Below are 20,654 nucleotides of genomic sequence, written 5' to 3'. Positions count from 1 at the left end.
TAGGAACACAGGACCTTATTTAACCCAGATGCTTTAAAGCCTCGTTTATATACTCTGCTACATCTTCCTAATTTTTTTTCCTGCTGTATGATTATTACTTCACTTTTCTTGGCAGCACTGCTATCACAATTTGAACTTAAGATTTAATAAAACCTTACGACAACTCCTCAATAACCTTCATTCCGGGGCAGCAGCCCAGAGAGACAGAGAAGGGATTGTACTCAGGCAGATGGGCACAAATGGCAAACACCTCTGTGACAAACTTCCTTGCAAGTCACTTTAGGAATATTCATTCCTAAAGTGGTATGAATACACTGGTATGAACCAATGGAAGACAATGGCTTTCTGCTTATGTTTGTTCACCTCACACAAAGTCACGCAGTGGTACAGAGCATCAGGACCTCCCTCCCATCTCACTACTGCCTTCTGGGGGCCAACAACATTCACAGCTGAAGGGACAGGAAGTTCAGTCACAAATTCCTATTTGAAACAATTAATTCCTTACGAGATTCCCAAATTAAAATGGCTCCAGCACTGCCAAGTGCCAAAATCAATGTCCCAAAAAGGGGAGCTGAGAGGAGACAGGTGTCAAATGTAAGGTGGTTCACTCACCCACGGACTCATAGCACATGTCAAAAAATGGACACATAAGGTACCAGAACTAAACTGACATACTGTATTTATTGCACAAATTTCCCCTAAAATTGGGAATGGTTATTATAATACAAGTGCACATCTTGGGAAATATATACAAAAACAGAAGAGATAACAAGTATGTACATTTTACCCAGCATTTTACAAGTACCACCATCTAAATAATTTAGAGAAAGCAAAAAATTGTCATAAAACATTTCTAAGAACTAATAGGGAAAACATATGCAAGGTGTAAAATCTGTTCTTTTAAACAGTTTTTTGTTCTTAGCAGCCCAGTGTTTGCCAATTGCAACAAAATCAAATTTGCTAATTTGTGTGCCTAGTATAATTAGGTTTCAGCCAGAAAATTAAGACATGTTAATAATGGAGACTGGGAGTAGTGGAAAAAAAGAAATCAAACATTAGTTTTCTATTCACATAAAAGAATAGTGATATATTTTAAAAAGTCAATTCTATATCCTGTAAAAATCCCTTTTCGTATTTAACAAACAGACATACGTACCACATTGTTCACGTACCCAAAAAGTTCACTCACAGGAAAACTTCCCATCACAGAAGGGTTTTGGTTGTTCTGCCCACAACACTGCTGAGGGGTGGAGAGGCTGCTGCCATGCCAGGAGGGACTGGCACTGTGGGAGGATGATGAGGAAGCTGCATCCGTGGCTGCTCTGTCTGGGACTGACTGAGCACACCATTAATGCCACTACTGGCTGGTGCTGGGCAGAGGGCAGCAGAGAAGGTGCCACTCAACAGCCACCTCCTTCTCCTCTCACATCAGTCATCACTGCAGGCCATGCAAGGGCCTTTCTGGAGAGTCAAACCCATTTCAAAGTGACCCCAACAATTCGCACAATAAAGGCTCAAATGAGGACCAGTATTCTCCTGTAAGGATCATTGTGAGCACAGTCCTGGGGGATGCCAGGGGGAGGGTGCAGCTGCCCAGCTCTCTGGGCACGTGCTGTGGATGAACTTACCCACAGAACCTCCCAAGGCACAGGAAGGAACCCTCCTCTGCCAGCCCCAGCAGCACAGACACTGCCAGGTCGCCGCTGTCAGTCTGTGCACAACGTGGTATCCAACTACTGCCTATGCCACATATCCTAGCAAAGAGTTAAACATCCACGTTCTGAGTGCAATCCTATATTTCATTAGAAATGTGTTTACACAACTGGGCCCCTGTTTTGTGCTCATTCCAAAAGCCAGATGTAATATAATTGTGTGGCAAGTAAAGGACATTTGAAAAATGGGAGAAACAAATCCTTGGATCACAGATTAAACACAAGGTTTTCCCCTGCAGCAGTCAGCATTAGATTTTATATACAAAAGAGTTTCCAATGACACTGCCTGTATGAATGTTGGGGTCACTTCCTGATGTAGACTCAGTCCTACATGGAAGGGAGGGGTGGGTTTGCCACGTAGATCTCCCTGGAACAGAGTTTTAGGTGACAGATTTTAAGTAGTACTGAAAAACTACTCCAGGTGAATCCTGGCCCCAGAGAAGGAAGGGAGGAGAGTTCTGTCACTGACAGAGGTGGGGCGGGGATCTCTCCTATTGTTTTCAAGTTTATCAAATGGTTAAAATAGATTTGTACTTAAAGTAACTCTTCAAACAACAATAGCAGGCGTGCTGTACTATTGAAAAGATGATTACAGAATGACGTATTTATAGAAATTTTATAGAGTTTAGCGACCAAATGAATACGTGTCTCCTACTTGTTTGGATAATCCATGAATTTCAATATGCTAAACCTAACAGATGAAAACGGAAGCTAAAAATCAGCAACATTAATTGGCTGCTAGGACAAATATAGAAAGCAAAGCCTAGAATGAAGTGTCCAGTTAAACTGAGGTAGTAGAGCCTTCGAAAACACAATCCACCTCCCACTGTGTATTTACATTACTTACACCAGGTTGGGTCCATCAGCTACTCGTACAGCTATTGTATATACAATGACAAACCAGTGATGGCTGAGTAAAAGAGAAATGCTGAGAATAAAATAAACAACATTTCCTGCTGGTAATTACACAAGTGAGTAGAAAAGGGATTAGAGTCATCTGCAGCAAGGGTATATTTGTCAAAAAATAATTTGGATATTACTACACTATGGTGTAATCAATGCTCATTTTTTTTTGTAGAATGGTTTTAAAAAATGTATCAATTTGTTACCTGAGCAGTTAAGGGTAATAGTCTACTCGTTCTGTCCCCAATGCTTTGGTACAATTATTTCTAGTTCATTATTTCAATAGCTGACTGACTGCTGTAAAAAGAATATGATGGTCCAAGATTTTATATATCATAAAAAAGTTAGAGGTAATTGTCATGTCATTCTGGGGAACCCATGGGGAAATTTCAGCCAACGTTCTCTTTAGATTATTTTTGTTTTTAACATTTTGATTACGTTGACAAAGAAAAGCATCATTTCGTATAAAGCAACATTTAAACATTATAAACATTTAATACTGGTTACAGCATCCAGCCAAGAATCTCCATCGCTAGTTTGTCTGTTGGCCTCTTCGTCCGTTCTCCCTGTCGCCCTCTGTCCCCCACTATTTCCTCTTCCCAGGAGAAAGATCATAAATAAATTCTGCAGCTGACTGTCATTAATAAGCTTCTTACAGAAAAAAACACAGGCCTCTGCCCCGGTAAGTATTCAGAATTGGACTATGATGTGAAAAAGTAGAAGTTGTTTACAAATCATTGCAGCTTGAGAATTACAGATCCTAATGTGATCCTCATCAGCTGCAGCCTGGCTGAAGGCAGCTGCTCTCTTGTTCAGTTTGTAAGGGGTGATGGCATCACGTATTTCTTAGAGCAGTTCTTCCTCCATTCCCCAGTATAAGTCACAGTCAGCTATTGTGGCAGAAACTGCTAAAAAAATGCATCTCTTCAGCTTTGCTAAAATCTCCACTTTTCTGTGGTGGAAATCTTGGGCATACTCAGTTTTCCTTTCTCCTTTCTTTATCCTTTTTTATAAATTGCTAAGTGGGAGAGAGGAAGTCTCCAACTGTTTGCACACCATGCAGTCATATATGGAGGTGCTGCAAGCTCAACAAGCAGTTTGTTTTACTTGCTGCAAAGAGAAAGGAGCCAGAACAAGTTGTCTTCCACTTTGTTTCCAGAGAAGCAAAAAGTCAAAGTCTGTGGCCTCTGGCATTTTAAAGTAGGATCTGGGCAACGTACGGAGAGTGAGTGCTCGCTACAGCTGCCAGCAAGGGGAGGTCGCTGGATTCAATCCTGAAAGGAAGCAGAAGAGTCATGTTTAATCCAGCCTGAAATGTCACTGGGCTGAACACGTGTCAGAACCCACACCGCCTGCTCAAGCCCCAGCACTTGCACTTGGGCCATGGGCTACACACTGCAGCTGCCAGATTGCTCCTCCCACCCCTCCAGATGTGCCTGCTCCCACACTGTCAGCACTGTCTGAGCTCCCACCTGTCTGCTGGGTTTTTAACAGGGCCAACAAACTGGTGAGGAAGCAGATGGGGGAAGGAAAATTCCTGCCTAACTTCAGAGTAAAGGGAATAATAGTTGGGGGACACAGTACAGGAGCAGAGGACCAGCTAAAGCTGCCATGTCCAGCACCACACATGCTCTGTGTGCCTTCCTGCTCACGCTGCACTCCTCTGCAGGAAAACATAGTCAGAGCCTTCCTATAAACACCCCTTAAATAGCTCCTCTGCCCATGCCCCACACCCACAGAGAGGTATTATGTGCCTTACATGACACAGAGTGTGTTTCCTGCCATGTAGGGAAAGTCAACCTGGAGGAATCAGGTGCCCCATGCTGTTCAGTGACGACTGACCAACTAAGAAGGGAGTTTGATAAGCTCCGGAGTGCTGAGCCCATCTTCCTGCCCGCAGGGAAGACAGAAAAGCTGGGGGATCCTTGTGACTGAGCAATGCCTAAGGAGAAGCCTGAAGCCATGGGTAACTTAGGAGTTCCAGTCCCATTTAGGAATCCATTTCACCGTGCTTAGGAACAAGCCCAGGCGGAGGGTGTGGCACCAGGACACCCAGGGTAGCACTGCTGGGAGAAGTTTGTGACCATACCCCAGCACCACGCCCAGCTCCTTGACATGGACTCTCATCTGGCCCTTGAGATACTCAGACAGCATCTTGCTTTTGAAGTAGAGCTCCTGCAGCCGATCTTCCAGGTGCATCACACACTAAAAAAAGCAAAAATACTTGTATCAGGGAGAAGACAGAACCAAACCAGAAAGCACAGATCCCATACCCCTGTTGACTATTCTGTGGCCGTGTCTAAGTGGCAGGACTTTCATTTTTGAGCAGAAGCCTTTGATTACATGTTAAATCAAAATTAATGAGGCAGCTGTTTTGTTTAGAGTGGCATTTCAATAGGCATCACAAACAGCTACACCAGAAGTTGCACTGGCTAGGAATAGAAACACTAGGGAGAGCCTTACGTATCTCTAACCTGTGATGTTAAAGGGTGCTTCAAAACCATTGCCCCTGTGATTTCCATTTAGACTTACAAAGTTTGGAGATAAATTATGCTTGTAAAGCTGAAGAGTGGAATGAAGCAGGTTGGAGACGAGACTGGAGACTAACACTTCTTTTCCTAGTTTATTCTCAATCATTCGCCTCTGGCTACTGGCCACTTGCACCGTCCATTTGTCCGTGTCTGCAATAATGCAGACAGCTTCCGCAATGGGCTCGTCCAGAACAGGGTGCTAGGAACAAAATATGAAGAGCAGAACCCCAAGAATGACAAATGACAGCAGTATTTCTTTTCACAGAAACATCCATCCTGGATATTAGGAGAGCATTGCTGGATAGCAGGATAGCATCCCAGACACTGCTTCACCTAAAATACATCTGCCCACATTGCATGCCATCCATTAAAACCAGCAGGGTTTTGTGAGCAAGGCACAGTGTTAGGATAGTGGCTATCTTTTCTTACAGGCTTTAAAGCATGTCACTGGCTGACAGTTACATCTTTGGTATTTGATATAAGAAGAAATCTAACATATCCAAAGTGTATTTTAAACTCCTAAAACTGAAAGCACCAGAAATCCAGCTTGCTGTTTAGTGTGTTAATGAGGTCAGATTATTCCCAGCTGTCACAGGTTTGCCTTCACGGGAGGCCAGCAGAGGGAGTCAGGAACCAAGCCTGTGCCTTGCCATTCCCCCCTGCTGGTGTTCCACCTCTCCAAAGCCATGAAAAAGGGTTCAAAAGGGGAGTATTTGGAAACCCACTGTCCTTCCCTAATAAATTTTCTGGGCTGAACTGTTAGCAATTATCTGCTTCCAAGGAGTCAGCAAGGGCATGCAGAGAAGGGCTGCAAGTCTAATGCACACTGTTGAAGTGAGAAGTAGGGAAAAGGGGATTTTTTGGAAGGTCTCAGGAAAGTAGCTGCTCAGCAGTCTGTTTTTCCTTATTCTCTGGGGAATAAACTAGATGGGAGCAGATGTCACACTTTCAGTGACAGCCTACTTTCTACTTCTTTCCTGGAAAAAGAGGGAGGAAACACCACAGTTCCTAGTCATGCCCCAGTTCATCTAGGGAAAAACTGCTGTGGAAGAGAGATGATTTCCAACACGTCAGAAGCACGAGTTCCCTTCAGACCATAATCTTTATGTTGGTTTCTCCTTTTCCAAGGAGGACAGTGCTATTGGACACATGGACTACCATCCTAAAGAATGTCTCCAAAATACTGAGCATTTGTGATGGAGAAGACATTCTGCTGCACAAGCAGCAGCACGTTGGTTAGACGTGCAGGGACAGAGGAGGGAGCAATGAGAGCTCCTGCACCACTGCAGAAGGACTCTGTGCCCAGGGAGAGAGGCACAACCTCAGAATATGGGCTTGCTTAACATCATTCCATCCTGTGGGGACACAAACATCAGCTGCCAAGCTACAGGAGACAGTGATACAGCTTAGCACTGAGATCCATCTTCCCAGGGCACAAGCATCCCAGCTGGCTTCAGTGGGAATCTCATCTTTCATGCTCCAGAATTGCAGTGAAATATCCACGTTTTTCAGATACATTAATTGAGAGAGGAGAAAAATTGGTGACCTGGGACTGGAGAAATCTGACAGGAGCTGTGACAGGAAATATTTCCACTTCCAGCAGGTTTGTACCTTCACAAACATTTATCTTTCCCTACTGTGAGAAATACATTTACCAAATATAGCTTAATTACCTGCACAGCATGAGACAAATCTGACACCAAACAGTGCCTCAGCTTTTCATCACTTCCTATTCCTTGCAAAACAAAGTCAGGGACGTAAGAGGAACAGTAGCCTCCTAGTAAGGATCTTCCAAAATTGGCAATACTGGGCTGGACAGAGTTGACTTCAACTAATTTTGACCTGCAAGAAAGGCACATCAAAGAGATGTACAACAGTAAACAACAAATTCACCTTACATAGGGTGCATTTATATTTTTTTCATATATCTTCTAACTTGAAGTAAAGCACTTTTAAAAAACTTTACAGTTAAGCTTTTGCAGTCACCTTATCATGGAAGCAGAGAATACAAGCCAAGATCACAATACACCATTAGTATTTTTTTCCAGACAACTGATCTCTCAATATTCCTCAACAACCAGCAAGCTCAAGAGACACTTTTCCAGCCCCTGATGCCAAGTTAGGCTACAGTCCTCCAAATACGTGACAGGAGAAGAGGCTCCATCTTTTTTAGGCTCTGTTAGGGCTGAACAGTACTTACCCAGGGAAGGGAATCTCATATTCCTCTGCCCAGTCTTCTTGCTCTCCTCCATAATAGTTACTGCCCAGTCTAGTTAGATCATGGCCTGTATCCTCACTCTCGCTGTCACCCAGGGCACTGTCTGAACTCTCATTTCTTGGAATGTCCCAATCAATTCCCGGGGCCACTTTTTTCTCTACGTTTTCCCTGTCCCCATGGGGGACGCGAATAGAGATTTTCTCTCTTTGGTCCTGCTCATTAAAGCAGTTTTTGCAGGTCTCTTGTCGAACAGAGTCCATAAATTTACAAAATTCACTAGGTGGTTTGCAAGCCTTTGTACACAGCTTTTTAGAAAATTCTAAACTACTGTTGTGAGCAAGAAGGTTCGCAGCTGCTTGCCCTGGAATATCATCAGTAGTCTGGGTTTCAACTGAACTGTCATCAGTGAAATATTCATCAAACAGACTCATGCTCTCAGCACTGTATGGGTTTGAGTTCCAGCTCTGATGCTCACTAGCAACTTGAGGAAAGTGTTCAGCTGTCCCACAGTCTCTATTTTGGTCCTCAACAGTTTGTTTAGCTTCACAGTTCTGATCAGCAGACACTCCTGCCTCCGCTGCTGGCGGGCTGTGATGCCTGGCAATTTGTTCCACTACTGCCTGACTTCTCAGTTCAATGTCTGAGTCAGGTGACATGGAATCTCCGATGAGGAAAGTCACCTTTGTCTGAGCCTCAGCAGCACTGCATGGGAACGTGTCCATGAAGAGCTTATCAGGAGGCTTCTTCTCCACAGCAATGCCGGGTGTCCTTGTGCCCCCTCCCGCCTGGCTGCCCGCCTCCAGCGCATCCTCGCTCCTCCACGTGCTGCCTCCTGCCTCCAAACAAGATTCTGTCCCCGCACATTTCTCGGGTGAAGCTGACCCTGTGCACACCACAGTCTCTAGTTTGGTATCCAGGCAGGGCCTCGGTTGTGTCACATCCACGGCATCTTCCTGGCCATCCTCAGGAACGATGGTTCTGTTCTCATCTGAAGAAGATTCCAGCTCTACCTTAGGAGTGCTTTGCATGTCTTCTCTCTCTTGCTGTACAACACCTTCTATGTTCTGTGCGAGGGAAATGGGACATTTGCAGTATTTACAGCTGCAGTTGGGAGCTCTCATCTCTTCAGACTCAGGGAGCAAGTTGCCCCTGTTCTTGTGCATCGTGACAAGCACATACTCAGACTCTTCCACTTCTCCTTTCTCCAGCGTGGTAGTGATAACAGTGCCAGGCATGACGATGGCCTCATCTTCCCCGTTTTCCAGAAGGTGTGTCTCTTGAAGTTCAGAGCATCTGATGAAGTAAGTGAGGAAATAAAGCAGCCTCTGGACCAGGTCATGTCTTTTGCCAACCACGACTGTTTTCGCTAATCTCACAGGTGATCCTATGGCCCCATACAGGTCACCTAGGACAGGATATTAAACACACAATTATTTGGCATCTTTGCAATAATTTATTCTTCTAACAGCCAGTTTATTCTTCTGGGCCAGTTTCAAAGACCAGGTCTATAAGAGAGAAATACTAAAGCAGTAGAGTTAAAACAGCTATGCTGTATTTTGTTTTCAGTAAGAGAATCCCAGAGATGCTGTTGGTATGATCTGTAAGGTGAGCCACTGGTCAGGGGGACATCTGATCTCACACATCAGGGAGCATTCACACCACCTCATTCCAGCTTTGGAGGCTCATCTCCTGGGATCCTTATACAGCCATGGGAAAGAGGAGGCATCTGTGCCACATTACCCTGGAGAGTCTGGAAAGTGGGCTGGACTTTTACCCACAAAAGAAAGCTGTAAAAGAAACAAACCTATGCCAGGAATGAGGACAAAAAGTGACCATGACAGGTGCATGGCTGAAGCCAACCTCCTTCTCTTGCCCTCCTTGAGTTCTGCTATGGGTTGGATGGGGTGTTCTGGCTGTACTTGAGTCACCTGGGCAAGTGTGCTCTGGAGGTATGAGGGCACTGCATGACTGCAGGGCTGAGGGGACAAGGAGTCCTCTTAAATGCCACCCTCACCACAGTGGGTCCCTCAAGCCACATGAGGCCTGAAATCAAGTTTTCTTGCCAACACCCTGGCCATTCCTACCTGTACAATAATAGGACAACCTCAGAAAACCTTCCTTACCTTCTCTAATCAAATTCTATGCCTGAGTTTGTGTGCAGAGCAGGACAATCTGACCTGCCCTGCTCTTCTCTGCTGGGCAATTATCAGACAATATGACCAGCTACATCACTGACTGGGCTCTGAGACCTTGCCTGGGGGTTGCTCTGTTGTATTAGAAGTATGTTCACTTCTGATCAAAATATGAATTTTCTTGATTTTCTCATTCCAGAATGAGGTTTAGTGATAGTGGCATCCCAAAACATAAAAGCAGGTTTTCCTTACAGGAGGAGGAGGACCAGAGGAGGCCTGGAATCCTCCACCAGCACCAGAGCAGGGGACCTTAAGGGGCCCAACACAGAGAGGACTAAAGAGGACTTTACTTTTTGGCTAACACTTTTTAATGGATAATGCCTTAAAAACTTAGAGCATAAAAAACCACAGTGACCACCTCTAACCTTGAAACACACTTTTGTCTCATTTTGTATTGAAAACAAATAACCTGGGAGGGGAGTAAGCAGCATCATAAACCCCACCTCATGCACTCCCATTTCTGTAAAGCTGCTGGGGGTTCAGAGGTATTTGCCACCTACCAAGCTGAGCCCACAGTGGGTTGTAGGGATGAGTTTTGGCCAGCATGTCCACACTCTGGGAAGAATGCTTCTCCAGGAAGATTCTTATTGGTGGCTGGCCATTGGGCATGACAGTGGGGACCCAGGCCAGGTGGTTAGTCAGCACTGCAGTCAGCAAAGCTGGTAAAAACCTGAAAGCAAAATGTTCAACATGTTTTTTCTTTTTCCAGATATACACTCAAGATGTTTAACTGACAGCAGGTCTCATCTGTATGGATCAAGGAGTAAAGAAACAGCCTGACAAAATCAGCAGAGATCATCCCTTCAGTCTTGGCTCCCTGGGGAGAGAAAGGGTGGCTGGACCCTCCCTCCCAGCCTGGCAAAGCTCTTCTCTAGAACACACATTTAAAGTAAAATGAAATATTTTAACTTTTTGTGGCATCTCACTTACTCTTTGGCAATAATTATAAGACTTCCTATTTTGCAAGTTTTATGTTGTAAAACATCTCAAAACCAATTTATTTCACTCACTGTAAGAAAGCAGGGGCACTGTGTGGCCCCTGTACTCCAAGAAGATCCCAAACCCCCAAACCTTGTGACTGTGGATGAGAAGGAAGACTATTGCCACCAAACCTGTAAAATAGCTGGGTGCTGTGTTCTTTCACCGAACTATTGTGCAATTTCAGCCCATATGGCTGCTCCTTTTCAAGAAGAACCCCCGCAAAGTTCTGTAGCTCAGCCAGAGAAACTGTGTTCTTATGCTGACAAAAAAAGTTTTCACTAGCTAAGCAATTAAGGTGAAAAAACTTAATGAAAAATATGAACTATCTGATTTACTGCAATGGTTTCTGCTCTGTGGAGTTTTCCCAGTTGGTTTTCCTGGCAGGAGCTTGATCCAGGAGGCTCCACACACCAACACATGGTGCTTTTGGCCACAGTGGTTCATGTGTGGAGAGGAAAACAGCCAAATGTCTCAAAATAGTGTTATTTGAATAATTTACAAGCATCAGGAACCCTACAGCTTCCATGCAGCCATGCTAGAGACAGCCAAATGAGGAGAGATTTAAAACTAGATTGGGCATGACAATGGGGACCCAGGGGAAGGATAAAGGGCCTAATTTTTCTTTGGTTTCCATCACTTAAAATTTTATTATATTTAAAATAAAGAAAACAAACCGAAATAAATGACTACTTAAATGTAACCAACATGTACAGGACTCAGAATGGCAGGGATCAAAGGAGACAATCCCAGTAAAGAGCCTCCACTGAAGCAGGAATTGATCTTAAGAAAATACATCTGCACCCCTCACAACTCCCTGTGGCTTCTCCCATTGCCCTGGGGCAGGAGCAGGCAGACCCAGTGACCACTGTCACAGTGACCACTGTCACCTTGCCCTCAGGGGAGAGAAGAGATGACAAGGTGGTGGCAGAGCTGGAGGATGGGAGCAGCAGCCCCTTCCCACCCTGCAGGGAGCAGTGCCCCTGACCAAACATCTGATCTGCTAGTGCCATCCCCACCCAAACTAGGTTTGTGCTCTGTTTAGGACTTTAATGGAGATAAACCCTTTAAAAATTACCCCTGCTCACACCCTGGGAAAAGAGGATAAAGTACTGACAAAAGAGTACATTTATCAGACTTTCCCCAGTTTATCAGGAACTTTCTTTCTTTCTTTCTGAGTTTTCTGCTCACCAGCTGGGGCCTGAGGCCAGAGAGGTGAGTGAGCACCAAAGAGCACAGCAGTTCTTTAGTGGCATTTTAAAATGACATTTAAGGTTTGTGGTCTGACACAGCTCTTCCTGAATGCATAATCCCTCATCATATGATAACTGATTCTGAAAGATAAGTTAATTCCTTTTGTAAGGTATCTTCACCCCTTTCCAGACATCCACACACACCACACACTTCCTATGGACATGTTTCAGATGTTCAGCCTCTATCAAGATTTAGAGGACTGTGAGGAAGCAGGAATTTAATGAGATAACTTCTCACTTGTTTCAAAAATAAGGTATTTATGGATGGCCTTTTGATTCTTTGATTATCAGGATTTTAACAACTGATTTAAAAATTGGTTTGAAATAAAAAGGCACAATCACATATGTAATTTCGAAACTAAAATCCACCATACTGATTTTTAGAAGCGTTTTCCATCAAGAAAGTGAACTCCTTCATGAAGCGATGGCACAGCTGGTTCTTCTCTGGTGTCCCTGACATCATGGTGAGCCAGACAGGCTCCCCAATCCGTGGCATTGTGTAGAGATTGCAAATAGTTGTTCTAGAAAACAAAACCAAAAAATCCAGGAGGTTAAAGAAAAAAAACAACAAAAAAGAACCCCAAACAAAAAACCCAACAGCCCCGAAAAAACCAAACCAAAAATTCCAAACAACAACAACAAAAAGTAGAAATCCCAGCTTAAAAGAATTCTGTGCAACATTTAGATCCATCTATCATTTCTATTAGAAACAAAATTTCTCTCAGCAACCATTATCCAAACCCTGTTGTTCATTAAATAGCACAAATTCACCCTTTAACTCAGAGAGCTGAACCTCACAGGTTCCTCCTGCATCCACCTGACCCGATCCCAAACACATCAACATTCCCTGGCACAAGGCAAGAGCTGCCCTGCTCTGAATGAAGAAGGAATGGATCATTTCTTCTTATCTCCCTGCTTGTTCTTCATTTCATTTAAAACAAACTTCTGCTTTATTTATGACTAGGACAAGATTGTATGTATCTGGCTTATAAAAATACCTTAACTTCCTCCTTGCTTTAAAAACTTGGTGAATCTCCAGGCCAAACCTATGAAGTGTGGGTGTGTAGAGCAGGGAACCAGTTCACATCTTTAGCTTTAAATAGAGAGTATGACAGTAAAGGCACCCTGTGGCTGTACCTATTACACACTCACCACATCCTTTTTGACTCTACAGAGGACAGTAAATGTATGATTAAAAATTTGCTCTGCAGTAAAATACCAGATTAAAATCCCTCAGATTACTGTTAAACTTCTCTAAAATATAAACAAGTTATAGTTTAAAGTACAGGGCCTACATTATGACACTATGGGAAGCTGTATTTTTAACTCAGTAAAAATGTAAGTCTGAAAAAACCCAAAAAGACATAGGAAATGACTGATCAATTCAGGTTTCTCCCTGCCTTATCCACTACTCTTTCTAGGCAAAGTATTTTTGTTTTCAAAGGCAAAGATATACATTACCCTATTATCCCTAGCACCACCCCTGATTTATAAAGATCTTATATCTTCTTTTTTATAGATATAAGAACTCCTGAACTTCTATTATATCTTATATATCTTCTCTGGATATCGTGGTCTCAGGATTTACAGACACTTTCAGCAGCAAAGCTGTGCACAGCAGGCAGGCAAACACACTGGAGCAGCAGCTGCCAAATCTTCCATGGTTTAGTGTTTAAAGTGAAACTCCCAGGAAGTGAGAGCTGCACGTCAGCAGCAGCAGCTCAGCACATCCCACCCTGGGGAGGAGGGGGGCACCCCCAGTTCCTGGGCACAGAAGCAGCTGGGTGGTGACCCCAGAGCTGCTCCCCAAAGGGCAGCAAAGGTGACTGAGGTGGAAGGTGAGGGGGCAATGGCTTTCTCCGCTTTATTTTTCCTAACAATTTGCATCAAATACAAAATCCATTCTCTGTGTTCACAACAGCCAAAATCAACTCTGTCTTCTTCAAAGGTTACACCTTCAAATCCTCCACTGCATGATGAGCAGTCATTGTGCTGGAGAGGGGGACAGCTGAGTTACCTCTGCCCTCCCCAGCCCCCAGGGGCTCTGCTGGCTGCTGGCTCACTTTGGAGCAGCCTCACCAGCTGCTCCATGTTACCTCTGCTGCTGGTCCTGCCCTGGGAGAAAAGCCCAGCCTGAGCACAAGTCCTGCTGCCTAGGCAGGAGGGGGGCAGGCAGCCAGGGACACCAGCACTGCCTCTGGGGCACCAGAGGGTCTCCAGCAGCACAAACAGTCTGGGGGTACTGGGAGTTCATTCCTCTGCAGGGACAGGCTGGGACTGGGGGGGGTTATTGGGGGAAAGCTTTCTGTTCACAGTCCATTAACTGGAACAGATGTTAAAGATGCCCAAAAAAAAAAAAAAAAGAAAAGTCCAAGGATCTCAAACTCAAGGAGTTTCAAAGCTCAAAACAAGCATGAAAACTTACACCCCTCAGACACAGCTGACCTGAGAAGCTGAAGATAAACAGCACAACGTAAAACACAGCTTATTTCTCCATCCTATGCAAACTAACCCAAGCCAAGCCTCTTGCAGCTTGGCTGCTTTGAAAAAAGAAACTACTTCTGTACTAAAACCAACATATTAAAATACTTGTTTTCGTTGAAAAGATAGCCCGAGTCTTGTGACTCGTTATTTACTATTCTGGTAACCCTGGCTGCATCTGCAGCTGATAGTGTTTCCTCCGAGCCAGATCAGATTGCCCTGGCCCCTGGCCAGCAGGCATGTGACTGCAGTACAGGGAACCCTCCACGGCAGCCAAGGCAGCAATGGCACAGAGACCAAGGGCAAGGATTAACTGCTTCCCAGCTCTTCAAACACCCAGGGAAGCTCTCCTGCCAGATAGCAAAGGGCAAAAATGAAAACAAAACAAAAAAAAAAAAAATCGACACCAAGAAACCCTCCTCAAACACTACAGGGAAGTTAACTGGATTTCAAAAATAACAATCATTAAAAACTCACTTGGCCACTCTCCTCTTGGCCATCTGCAGCAGCACCCCTCCCCTCCCTCCCCACACACACACCAGCATGTGAGGAAAAGCTCAGTTAATGAGAGACTCTGCTCTTTTGAGGGTTCCAGTACATTTAAATTGGTTTATATTTGGAAATGCCTCTGGGAGGCTGAACTCCAGCCTGGAGCTTCCAGGCACCTTGGCCCCAGCAGGGGAGCATCGAGCACAGGGGCCAGAGGAGCCCCTCAGGAAACACCTTCATATCTCACAGGGCTTGAGAAGCACTGAGACCCAGCCCGGCCAAGCAGAAAGGAAGCCCTGAGCCAAGCCCAGCCCAATTCCTCTGGGGTCTGCCCGCCCTGCAGGCACAGGTGGCACCAAGGTGAGCAGCCCTGCTCCCACAGGCACCACAGCACAGCTGCTCCCTGCTCCACCCTCACACACCCCCCAAGCACCCTCGGTTTCAGTACCCATTCTCAGTACCAGTCAGAGACATCTTTCCCTGGGGCTCTACAAACCAAACGAGCCAGACAGCTCCTCATGATGGAAGCATCCTGCTGCAGCCCCCTTCCTCCCCAGGGAAAACACACTGACCCTCAGCACTGTGCCCCCACAGCAGCTCTGCTATTTAGGAGCCACAACATAATGGCAAAGAAAGAAAATAATCAGTGGTTTATAAAGCTTAATACACATACATTTGTTTCCTATCCTCATTCCATCCTTCCAAAGATGATTTTTCCTTAAAAAGGAACAGCAAAACAAAGGCAATCCCCTCTGCAGGGAATGCAGGAGCGGGGCTCCCCCACAACTCCGTGCCCGTGCTGGCACCACTGAGCACACTCAGTTCACAGCAGCATAAGCTGCTTAAAAATTACTGGCAGAAAATGGGATCAAATCTGTCTGCCAGAGAGCAGAGAGGTGTTTCCCCAGGCCCTGCAATCAGGGTTTCCTTGCCAGCCAGCATTTGTGCCACACAGGTATTAGTCACATGCATAATCTGTGTTATCAATGTGCTGCGCTGGCCTCGGGGACCGGGGGAGCCAAAATGTTTATGCAAGTACAGTAGCTTATTTCCTAAGTCATGTGTCTGCACAGCTGACATCCACAGAGTTCTAAGCCTCTAAGTCAAGTGTTAATAGCTAAACCCATCAGCGCTTTCGAAAATTAAAAATTGCTGTAAAGTGACTAATGATGCAAAGGTAGGCCTGGAGCTGGGCACCAAACTGATGGCAAATTTATCAACAGCCTCCATCTGCAGAAGCAGCCTGGGCCTTTGAGAGAAGGCAGCTTTGTTTTCCAGCTTTGACCCAGCTCCCTTTTTGCAGGCAGAGGAGTGACCTACAGCCTGCAGAGGGGACTCTGGGGTGACATGCTGCCTTCCCTGATCAGCAGGGCAGCACATCCTCCATGCCCACTGATCTGAGGTTATTCTGATCACCAGACGAGCGCACACCAGCTACTCTTGAGCACCTCTGAAAATCTGGGGGGTTTAAAGAAAAAAAAAAAGGAAAATACAAAGAAAATTCTCCTTAAAACAACTAGACTATAATGAGTTAAACCAGCAACAGGATTACATTTTAGAATCACCAGCCCACTGAAGTCAGCACCCTTCTTCCCTCCAGCACAATTTGCTAAGAGGACAGGAATCAACACAAGTCTCAGGTTCACCAAAGGACTCGTCTCCTGACTTCCCCGTGACTTCAGTGGGAAAGCAGACACCTAAAGAGATAATAGTGTCCTAAATGGGTTTGCTGAACCTGTGCCAAAGCATCTTTGCATCCAGCCTTTGGTATTTAAATATACCTCTCCCTTCTTACCAGACACATCCTGCATTGCTTTGAAAAGCAAGGGGGTCTTGCATGTCACAGGGGCAGAAGGACCCTGCCTAGACTGGGGGCACCAGCTGTTGCCCACCTCTGAATGCAATTCCTTAAAAAACCCCAGCAAAACCCAAAATTGCCAAAGGCTGCTTCCCCAGGAAATTAATTTCTATGAAATTAAACTGGATTTAATTAACTTCATTACACTGTTAAAGAGCAGTATTTATATCACCATGGAAACCTCTGCATAGACCTGGTGGTTCAGCTCCAAGTGCTGGTTATGCAATGGCCATGTCATGGGAATGATCCCAGCTCCTGGTGTGCAGTGAGTGCCAATCTGCCTGTGCCTGCTGGGACAGTGCTTTCTTCCTCAGCCTGACCACAGCAGCCTTCCTCACCCCATCCCAGCTCAGCACTGCTGAGCCCACTCCAGGAGGAAAAGCCAGCACAGAGGATTTGGCCCATGTTTTCAGGGTTTTTTTGCTGCTTTTGACTTGGGATAGGTGCCCCTCCCCAGCCCTCTGGAACTGTTTAACTTGGAAGGACAAAGGAGAACGGGCAAAGTCCACTGAGGATATCTTGAGGGGGAATGTTTTGGGGGAAAGGTTTGGAAAACAGCTGGGGAGCTGGTGCTAGCAGAAGGTGGGAAGGCACAGAAATGGCACAGGGAGAGACCTGGGAGGAAAGACAAGGCAGAGCTGTGGGAGTGGAGGAATCATTGTGGCTGCTCCGAGTTGCTGAACTTGTCTCAGGCCCCTGGGCTGGATCAGTGGCTCCCAGCAGTCATGAGCTCCCTCTGCTCCCTCTCTTGGCACAGCTTATCCCATCCACAAGCCCACGTGCTCCCTGTGTTCTGCCTTCTGTCCCTACAGGACATATCCTCTGCCCTTCCTTGTGACTGCCTGGAGGTGAGCTTCTAAAAAAATTTAAAATACACTGTGTCTTCATCCTGCAACACCACCTAATCCATGGCATTCAGGTAAGAAGTGGAATTGTGGAAAAATAAGTGAGCCCTCAGGATTCTTCTCTGTTCGGTAAAATACATCCTGATGTCAGAAATTTCTTTTTATAACATCAGAGAGCTGTCTTCAATAATGTCTCTAAAAAGGAGCTCTACAGTGGTTGTAAAAGGAAGCACCCTGCCACTCCCATCTAAAAGGAGATGAATCACTCCAAACAGATGGATTTCATCTTAACTCCCTCCCCATGACTTCAACTATGGAAAGAAAATACAGCTAAATGCCAGGGATGTGCTTATCTGTGTTACTTTGTATAATAACTGTTGAACAGAGAGGCTCTGCAGGTACCAATAGCCAGAGATTACAGCACTGCATTTGACTGTGGGAAAAGACAGCTCTCCCTCTTCTTAGCTGTTTTTCTGAAACACCTTTGGAGCACAGCTTAGAGAGGGGTGAGCTTTGCTCACACATCAGGACAATACACACTAGAGGAGGATTTTCCTAACAGGGCTTTGCAATACTTCCCCTCCTCTCAACAAGCCACAAAAGACCACTTAAGAGGTCACTGGGAGCTTCCTTATCACCTGAAGCACAGAAAACCCTGAACATCTGTGTCTTGTTCACACAGGACTGATGGACACACACACTTGGACAAATCCAAAACCTCAGACACATCAGGATGGCTTGGTATCACCAGTCCTTTGCTGTACTGACTTTTGCAGAGGACTTTAGACATTTTACGTTACTTGTCCTGCACTAAGAAGACCCTTCTAAAACAGGCTCAAGTGCTTTTGAAGAAAGAGGCAGAAAAGACAGGAGACATGTGGCTCACCTGAACTCATTTAGGGCATCCACAATTCTGTTATATGCCAAACTCCGCTGGCTGGCATCAGCTGATCTCCGACTCATTTTCATGGCCTTGAAAACAATCATTAAACAGATAAGTAACAAACAGCTACAGGAGAACAGAAAATGGAAAACCAAGTCATGTGTTTGACTTTATCTTTTGTTCAACTGGTCATGCAAATAATTTTTTTAAGTGATAAAGTGACGGTCCAAGTGCCAGCTTTCCCATCTGAGGGAAGACAGGTGAGGCACGTTTGCAGCTTTTGCCTCTTCTGTACTTTTCACTATTCAAGACATAAAAGTGGTCAAAGTGTTAACTGCATTGATGCAATTCCCACACCCAACATGAAGTTGATCCCACTTTTGTAACTAGCAACAGGAGTTAGAAATTAATCTGACAGGGCTGGGAGAACATACACAAGTGCAAGAAGCCAAAGGAACTGTGTTTACCTGTTCTATTGCACTCTTCAGTTTGTTCATGTGACTCTCAAAAAGAGGAAAGTGTGAAAAAAAGAACTCGTTAAATTTGTTGTTTTCATCTTCATCTCTTGAGAGTGAAAAGATAACCCCAATTGCTATCTTTTTCTTCCTAACAATTCCTGGGTTTGGACCAGAGCTGTCATCTGACAAGTTGAAGCTTTCATCCATGGACCTTGGAGCAGGAACAAAAGGGAAAGTTAATGTAATCCACTGCTAAAGTTGTACCTTGGTTTCCTGTGTGATTCAGTTCTTAAACATTTAACTTCAACAAATACCTTTTGCTTGAATCTGTTGTCAAATCATCATCTTTGATAACAACCCCTTTGTGATTTTTTACAAACAACTAGTAATTGATTCTGCAATCACAAAATTCGGGAACCAGATTCAAATTGTTCGTAGGATCAGAATTTGGTATTCTAGTTCTCTCCCATTCTTGCCAAGAATTTGTGTTTTGAGTACAATTTTACGGCTTCTTATCCTCAAAACTACAGCCTACAGATTTACATGTTGCTGAAGGCTTTCCAGTCAGTGAAAACACAACGAACGCCATGAGGAACACAGAGACTAAAGAAGTTCAGCCTGACTTGCACCTCTGTAAATACCCCAGTGAAAGCACCAGCAAGAGCAGATGCACATCTGCAAGAGCAGAATGAGGCTGACAGCGGTGCAGGGGCAGCAGGCAGCCCTCCCATGCCAGCTCACCATCGAGGGAAGACGCCGTTCTCCAGGCTGGTGGTCTGGCTGCGCCGCCAGCGCCGCTGGTAGCTGCTGGCACAGCTCTTGTTGAACGAGGAGCCCGGAGATGGAAACGGGGTGATCAGCAGACTGCTGAGAGATGCTGCAACAACAAGAGGAATAAAAACCTCTCCAGAAAAAAGAGAATTCGGAATATAACACCAGCAACTAAAACAAGTCTCTCAAGAGATATTGATGTTGCTTCTCAAGTGTCTTCTCTGTTGCTTAGCTGTGTTTCTAATATAAAAATAACCAGTTTATAATTGCATTAACAAGCCATGCAATCATGACAAGGGTGGGACAGTCCTGCTGATTTTCATAACAGGTAATGCACAGGATGCACCCTGCTCAGCAACCTGAGTATCAGGAAATAAATTCCTTGTGGAAAGGAGTAATGTTGATCACATCCTTTAACAGCCTTTACAATCCTAGCCCAAGTGACCAACATCCTGAATTTGGAGGGAGGAAAGGGGAGCTGTTGAGGCCAATTCATGCTCTAGCATTACCATCATAGGAACACAGAATCACAGAATGATTTGGGTTGGAAGGGATCTGAAAGCTCATCTCGTCTCATTCCATCCCCTGCCATGGGCAGGGACACCTTTCACTAGACCAGGTGGCTCCAAGCCCCATCCAGCCTGGCCTCCTGGATTTGGAAAGGAGATGACAGCAAGTATTGATTAGAAATGCTGCAAGCTTGTTTCAATATTAAATCTGCCTTGCTTATTTGCAGCTTGTTTAATAAAAGACACTGCTGTCAGGTTACTGTGGGGTGCCCAACACACACCCTCAACACCTGCACCATCTGGACCTGTACAGAGAGGTGCCATTAATGTCACAGAGCAAACCAGAACAATCCCATTTCAGCACTACTTCATGATGTGCAGAGATCCCAAGACAAATGAATATTTTTGGAGTTTATAGGGTTAACACATGGAACTGCCATTACCAGATCTTGCTATACCGCTGTCTCTGTCCTCATTCTGCTCCCTCCCAGGCATATCCATAGGGTTGCTGTGAACTGTAAAACAAGGAATACCAATTAGCAGGGGAATGTACAGTTCCTTTCTTGTTTGCAG

The 20,654-nt window shown here is 45.0% G+C and overlaps 1 protein-coding gene across 3 annotated transcripts in view; it reads right to left on the bottom strand.

Annotated features, from left to right (window-relative positions):
• Window positions 1-662: 662 nt before the first annotated feature.
• The window catches only part of FNIP1 (folliculin interacting protein 1), a 64,662-nt gene continuing 44,670 nt past the window's right edge, over window positions 663-20,654 (bottom strand). For all 3 annotated transcript variants that reach the window (XM_084216057.1, XM_084216059.1, XM_084216058.1), the window contains 11 exons: window positions 20,525-20,596; window positions 19,543-19,678; window positions 18,811-19,012; window positions 18,347-18,432; window positions 12,162-12,308; window positions 10,057-10,226; window positions 7,347-8,769; window positions 6,820-6,988; window positions 5,148-5,345; window positions 4,705-4,820; window positions 663-3,889 (listed from right to left, as the gene is read on the bottom strand). In XM_084216057.1, the coding sequence (XP_084072183.1) occupies window positions 3,811-3,889; window positions 4,705-4,820; window positions 5,148-5,345; window positions 6,820-6,988; window positions 7,347-8,769; window positions 10,057-10,226; window positions 12,162-12,308; window positions 18,347-18,432; window positions 18,811-19,012; window positions 19,543-19,678; window positions 20,525-20,596 (2,798 nt within the window). In that variant the 3' untranslated portion in view covers window positions 663-3,810. The remainder of the gene's footprint in view (window positions 3,890-4,704; window positions 4,821-5,147; window positions 5,346-6,819; window positions 6,989-7,346; window positions 8,770-10,056; window positions 10,227-12,161; window positions 12,309-18,346; window positions 18,433-18,810; window positions 19,013-19,542; window positions 19,679-20,524; window positions 20,597-20,654) is intronic.

The sequence above is a fragment of the Fringilla coelebs genome (assembly GCF_963513975.1).
Source record: "Fringilla coelebs genome assembly, chromosome: 15".
NCBI classification, from domain to species: Eukaryota; Metazoa; Chordata; class Aves; order Passeriformes; family Fringillidae; genus Fringilla; species Fringilla coelebs.
Note: the sequence above shows the minus strand (reverse complement) of the source record. Positions and strands in the feature narration are given on the sequence as shown.